The sequence below is a fragment of the Coturnix japonica genome, chromosome 2 (genome assembly GCF_001577835.2).
Source record: "Coturnix japonica isolate 7356 chromosome 2, Coturnix japonica 2.1, whole genome shotgun sequence".
Classification (NCBI taxonomy): Eukaryota; Metazoa; Chordata; class Aves; order Galliformes; family Phasianidae; genus Coturnix; species Coturnix japonica.
In genome coordinates, this window is record NC_029517.1 from 109,898,850 (window position 1) to 109,906,149 (window position 7,300).

The 7,300-nt window shown below is 40.8% G+C and overlaps 1 protein-coding gene across 1 annotated transcript; it reads left to right on the top strand.

Moving 5' to 3' along the window:
• Positions 1-3,933: 3,933 nt before the first annotated feature.
• Positions 3,934-7,300, top strand: MRPL53 (mitochondrial ribosomal protein L53). Its single transcript, XM_015855877.1, has 3 exons — positions 3,934-4,066; positions 4,494-4,606; positions 6,289-7,300. The coding sequence occupies exons 1-3, from the start codon at positions 3,978-3,980 to the stop codon at positions 6,411-6,413; spliced, it is 327 nt and encodes a 108-aa protein (XP_015711363.1). The 5' UTR covers positions 3,934-3,977; the 3' UTR covers positions 6,414-7,300.

Consider the following 7,300-nt stretch of genomic DNA (forward strand, 5'->3'; position numbering starts at 1 on the left):
ATTTCAGCTCACCTCTGTGCCTTGTGCTATTATGATAATGAGCTTTATTTGCAGGAAGCAACTGCATATTTTAAATCAGCATGAAAATCCAAATGATAGCTGCATGAATTCAATGCAGTATTTATTAGTCAGAGAAGAAAAGCAGATGAAGTAAAGCCTTTGTTCTGTCTCATACGAAGATGTAGCTATTATCAAGAAATTAAGTTACAAAAGCCAGGAACCAGCACAGTATGTTCTTAGCCCGATAAATACTGCATATTATTTTAGCAAACACTTCTGCTGGCAATTGGTAGCCTCAGGCAGTAGAAATACATGTTTGCAGAGGAGTAAAGAGCAACCAGGGAATCTGTTTATTCACTCCCGTAAAAGCTTTCCTTAACTGATATGCAGAGTTACTATTTCAGAATGAACTATAAACCAAGCTCATCATAAGCAGCATTTTTGCAAGTTGAGTTTATTTCTGAAAACGACATTAACAGCGTTCAACTGTTAGTTGGTTTATAAGTAGTATATAAATTCAGTAGTGTTATTAGTATAGAACTATGTTTAACTTCCACAGTTTTCAGAGGTATAAAGTACCTTTGTGAGCTCTTCTCTTTGGGGAAAAATAACAGTAAACGGCAAGTAAGAGTATTTGGTTTGAAGGAAGAAACAAACCCAGGCAGAAAACACAGTGTGGTTTATACTTTTATGACTCAGTACCATAAGCAGTGCTCCTCTACTACAGCAGGGGATTTATCCCAGTGTCCTTCAGCACGGTACTACTATTTTATAATGACTTCCTACAGACCCTTTGTGAACTTGACCTTCTCTGCCTGTAGCTCTTGCAAGGATATGCTTCAAGGTGCCAGAGTGCTTTTCTGCTTCCAGAGAAAGCTCATTTTTGCTGTCAGCCCCAGTACATCGTCCTCCTCAAATGGCCTCTGCTGGGTTGCTGTGCAGAATCATCACCTCCATACAGAACAGGCATGCTGCTGGATTTGTGTTGGCTCACCTCTCCTCAGCAGTGGCTAATGCCCTAAAGGCAGTATTAGATTTTATTCCTAGACTACACAATGTTACAGCTAGGTGTGCGGACGTGAACTGTCGACTGCTAAGTACCGCACCTAACAATATTTGTGACAAGACTTGGTGAAAAGAAAAAAGGATGAAGTTGCAAAGGAAGGAATCAGCTGAGAGTAAGCATAAATAATGATCTCCAGAACGAATAAGTGCATGGTGGTATAATGCCATACCTGCAGTGAAGCCTGAGAACCCCCTGCCATGCAATGTTTTGGATGAGAATCTGGAAGACAAACAGATTTCAAGGGAAGAAATAAACTGAAGAGCAATCAAAAGCCCCAGCCAAGATGCTAAACCACACATGCCCAAACTGTAGAGACAATAGACTCCAAGACATCCGAAATGTTAATCTTTTTATAGTCAGAAAACATTACAGAAAGGGGAAGCAGTAAGTAAAGAATCCTCCCTGGATCTAAGAGAACTGTGAGGATTAATGAGAAAACATGAAAACTGATCGACTATAATTAATACGATGGCCTTTTCCTGAACATCTTTGTAATTAAAATGTAAAAGGTGGCTGCATTTTTTCCCTGCTATATATTGTGCCTCTGTATAAATCACCTACAGACTCATGATACACTTCTGTGAAACATGAAAGCCTGTAGACTTGGGATGAGGCAACATTTATAATAAAAAAGATCAACCTAGTGAAAGGAATACTGAAATAGTGATAATATATTTTATTCCTCTTCATGTTACTGTGCTTTGGGAATGTCAATGGGTACAGGAATCATGAATCAATCAGTTTCCAAAGCACATCCCTGGAGAACATATGGGCATTTGAGCATTCCCAGATTACTTGCTTGAGTTGGATGTACTAATCCGAGGTCTTTCAGGAATAAATAATCAGTTTTTCTGAAAAGGCATAAAAATGTTTTTCTGTGGAGGTCAGCTTGAATTACACTGCTGTAAATTGAGGGTAGTCTGACATATTGTGGTTAGTACCACCTGGGTTTAAAGGCAGATGAAGAAATTGTGTTCTTTTTAATAGCTGTGTCACCTTGCAGGCTATCTATCCAATGTAGATATTTCAGTAGAATTACCATAAGCTAAAATTACTGCTTCTAGACTATATGGAGAAATCATGCTCATCAGCATGTAAGGAAGGATCCATAGCCCCTAAGTATAAACTATTTAATTTACCTGGTCCTCCATCTGATTCTATTTACATCAGCCACTTATATGTTACAGAGGATTTGTTCAAAAGACATCTCACAGAAGTGCATTGTTTTTTCATAATGGAAAGTGCAATGTATTTTGGGAGGGAGAATAAAAACATTAAAACTGTATCAACACTTCTAAGATTACTTTTGCTATTTAATTTCTATTGAATAAATAGAGAAAAGAGAATGATTTTTCTCAGTAACTGTGTAATTTAGAAAAATATAGCAGAGGACGATCAAAAAACAAAGATAAGCTCTATGAATAGGTTACCCTTTACAAAGGATGCCAGATGTTTAATGAACATTGGAAACATACTAAATACAAATTCTCATCGTGCTCAAATGCCATTATTACTGTGTTCCTTCCATCCTATCCCTAATCCTCACTAAGCTCTCCATAGTGCTGAGCTGAACAAAGTACCAGACCGTTGTAATCATTTATCAAGGAGGTTTCTGCCATCTAGCGGAAAAATACATTGCTTGCAGAAGCCACACCAAGATCGAAACCTTTGTTCAAGGGTTGGGCATGCAACTGCTGAACCCAGCCCATCTTATCAAATGCGTTCCCTTCCAGTATCGTCGCCTTTTGCAGCAAGCCTCTGTTCGGATTGATGCACTGAAAAATGCTGCCTCTAAATGATCCTTGGTCATACTGGCTACCCCTTATAACTAACCTCACTCAAAATCACACAGAATCACAGAATGACCTGGGTTGGAAGGGACCTCAAGGATCATGTAGTTCCAACCCCCCTGCCTGGCAGGGCCACCAAACATACACCTTTACTAGATCAGGTTGCCCAGGGCCCCGTCCAACCTGGTCTTGAACACCTCCAAGGACGGGGCATCCACAACCTCCCTGGGCAGCCTGTTCCAGGGCCTAACCACTCTCCTAGTGAAGAACTTCCCCCTAACATCCAACCTAAATCTTCCCTCTTTTAACTTAAAACCATTTCCCCGTGTCCTGCTAAAATCCTCATTCCTCTCAATTCCACTCAAATCCTCATTTCCCCTTATACTTACCTTCACTCATATCCTCATTTATTTCAGTCATCAGTGAGTTGTAGAATGGCTTGGGTTGGAAGGGCCCCCAAGGATCATGAAGCTCCAACCCCTCTGCCACAGGCAGGTCCACCAACCTCCACATTTAATACTAGACCAGGGCCCCATCCAACCTGGACTTGAACACCTCCAGGGATGGGGCATCCACAGCCTCTCTGGGCAGCCTGTGCCAGCACCTCACCACTCTCATAGTAAAGAACTTCCCCTGATATTCAACTTAGATCCTTCCTCCTTCAACTTAAAACCTTTTCCCCTTGTTTTACTGTTATCTACCCTTGTAAAGAGTTAACTTCCCTTCGGTTTTTAGGATCCCTTTAGGTACTGGAAGGGTGTACTGAGCTCTCCTCGCAGCCTTCTCTTCTCCAGGCTGAACAAGCCCAGCTCCCTCAGCCTGCCTTCATTATTCATACTGAATAAACTAGAGTACTTCTGAACCACATCCAAATCAGACAGGGACAGAATTAACATGAAAACAGCCATATGCAGACTTGCTCAGCAAGCCATCTCCTCACGTTAGGGATGAGGACAGCCAGCTGCTATCTGGAAAACGTAAAACCAAACGCTGTTTGGCAGCTGACAACATGGCTGTTACTGCAGACTCCATTTCCCAGGCGGCTCCGGGAACATGGCCGCCATCGCTGACCCGCCTCTGTGCGGGGCTGCCGGGACTCGTAGTACTGCGACGGGAAGAAGATGGCGTCCCGGATCCATGTGGTGCTGCGGCCCGTGAAGAGTATCGTAGTCCGCTTCTGCCCCTTCGATTCCAACGTGGAGAGCACCAGGTGAGGGGCAGCGGCGTGTCCCGGCCCTGGGGCTGCGCGGGACTCGGTGCTACCGCCGATATGAGGGGGGTGGATCCACACGACCTTTAAGGTCCCTTCCGACCCGACCCGAGGTACTCCAGGCCCTTTAATCACCTTCATGCTCTCCACTGGACTGTCCCAGGAGATCACTGTCTTGTCTATACTGGGGAGGATGTGTTTGTGTTGTGTAGCTCTGTAGATCCAGACAGTAATTGGATTGCTGCCTGGTAAGAAGTGAGTGTCTGAAATTATTGAATATAAATCCAATTCTGTTTATACCCAGCAATGTCAAACTATTCAAAAACTATACTATATACTAAAACTATACGTTTTGGATGCATCTCTCATGTATTAACTGTAATTTTTATCTGTGGAGCACTCAGTGTGTTTTAAAATACATTTTCAGGAAATTTCTTCAATGTATAAACCATAAAAGAATCCAAGCTACTAACAGGAACTGTGAAGTGTCTGCAGATGTGAGACATGATGGATCTGAACCACTTGTAGATGTTATGTTTGGTAAGAGTTCATTTTTAATCCTCACAAAAAGTCCTTCCACGTTTGTGGTTTCACAGTGTCTCCTCTATGATCATTTTTGCTGTGATTAATTTATTCTTTTTTTAATTCTCTTCTACACCTGGATGTTGCCAAGCTGGGAAGGAAAAAGGAAGTCACTAACACTAACATGTACATGTACAAGTCTTTACCAAACCTAACTCATATAGAGTTGAGTCCACTTTAGCAGTGGGACACTTGTATAACCTTGCAGTCAAAGTCAGTTCCAGGAAAACAAGTGTAGCTTTGCTTTGATGTTTTACACATCTGTATACACACATACTGAATTTTTGTTCTGTGTTGTCTTGTTTTCTGTGGTGGAGACATCTGTCTTAAGAATAGACAAGTTTAACACTTGGAGTTCTTTATGCAAGTGAGTAACTTGCTGCGTAGCTGGAAGGAACTGCTCATATAAGACCATACATGTGCAGACGGACATACAGAGTGAGGTCAACTGATGTACAGCAAATTACTTGGTTTCCTTTGGAGATCCAGCGAGTAGACAGGGAATTGATAGTGGAAATGTCATCAGTTCTGGAAGCAGCCCAGATTCAAGGCTATGAACAGATGGCTGTAATCTGATTTTGTCTTTTTCTCGGGCTGTATCTTCTTTCCTGCTGTGCTGTAATGGCCCAGTATGGCATGTAGCCTATTAAAGTTTTCATTATATTTTTTCCTGTTACCCACTTTTCTTTAAGCTTTCTGATATTTAGTGAATCAGTAGAAGTGTTGAGAGTGCTGAATGTACTTGTTTTGCCAAGCAAAGCCAAATTACTTCAGCGCTGACAGAGGTTTCTCCCTCCCTCAAGCCGCTTTTTTTCCAATCCTTGACTCTATCTGTGATGTATTAAGACTTACGCAGTAAAGCTTAGTGTTTTTCACAGTGTAAAGCAAAACAATTTATTTCACTAATGCCAAGAGCTACAGCTCTGAACTCCACTTTCTAAGAGCTGATTATTTTCCAACGGAAGAGTCTGCAGCCCTTCCAATTGGCAAATGTGACTGGAACATGGATGCCACGAATGGTACTGCATTAAATGGGTTTGACTATATCTTTTATATTTGCAAGTCTTGCAAAGATAAAAAAATAACTTAGGTACTATCCTTAATTTCTGATGCTCCCTCTCTGTTTTAAAGTGCCTTTTTTTTTTTTTCCTCCCCAGGAATTTACAAATCCAAGTGTTGTCTACTTTTTAATTTTATAACCACCAGATTGTATAAACCGTTTCACTGTTTTGGCTAAAGAAGTGAAGTAAATGGGCCATATACAACATGCTGCTAAAATGCTGGGCCATGTGTGGAAATTATGCCTACCAGTGCCTTTTGTGCCTTCTGTTCACTGACTTTGGTGGCATAGTGTGAGCCATTCTTATCAACAATATGCTTTTACCATACATATATCTTGAGAAACATTTCTTATTTTTTGATCAGACAGTACAGAAATGAAGATTACAATAGTTACAGTTTCATGTATTTGTTACAGTTTCATGTATTTGTTTGTTCCATAATAGGATTTCTTGTTAAGTGGACTCCTTTCTAATCAGACAAGATGAGCAGGGTATTTGGATTTGTAAATGCAAGCCAGAACTGCACACAAAAGTAACTGTGACTTAAATTTTAAGAACTTATAAATGTTTTCTTTCCAGCTGATGGAGAGCGATTGATAATGAAAGGAGCCAACCTGACAACAGTTGAAATGTTAACAGCACTGGGTTCCAGATGTAATGCAAAGGAGCTTAAGGCAGAACAGAAAAGCAAGAAGAATCCCTGAAGAACAGAACAACTGTGTTGCCATTTGTTAAAACAGGAGGCTGCAAAGAGAGGTTTTCTCCAATGCAACAAATTCTGAGAGAGATGGCCAAAAACTGACCAGTTTAATGCAGAGCAGAATCAACTGTTGAAGTTCTTCACCGTCTTCCCCAAAAGGAAAACACAGTAGATCAACAAATAGTGTGACAGCAGTGGACTGGAATGGCTTAAGATACACGAATGCAGCAGTGTCTGTTATCTGCATGTTGGACTAATGTCACATGTATTTGCATATAAATATGAATACTGCACATTGGTTATTAAATTAATAAATGCTAAAGTGAAGATAGGTCTCTCTAGATGTTATTTCCAACACATTTAATGTAGCTGAGAAACAGCAGCCTCCAAACACAGAGACTGTATTTGCAAGGACATTGGCTGTACAATTTATACTATGTCTGTTGCTAAGACCTTGCCATTTTCTTCTGTGATTCAAAAAAATGTGTGATATTGGCCAAATGTAAATTTAGCTCAGCAATTAAAGCAACAAAGTAATGGGGTTGTGAACACACAGTAGCGCTACTCATCTGGAATAAAAATAGCAAAATTTAGCTGAAAGGGAAACATAAACTAGTGTTTTTGGTAATTGGAGAAAAGAGCTGTCTCTGAAGTTTTGTTTTGAAATATTTTTGTCACTTGCATTTGGGAGATTGCATTAAATATTTCATAAAGATCAAAGGGAGAGCTTTATTTGGTGTTTGTAGTCCTGTGTCCAACCCTATTATTTGCCTGGGTGTCTCATCTGTATTGCAGAGCGCTTTGGGCTTGGGAGGGCTGTTGTGTCCTCAGGCTGTGCTGGTGAAAGTGGCAACTGCACATGTCATTAAAGTTCGGTTCTGAAAAAGTGCA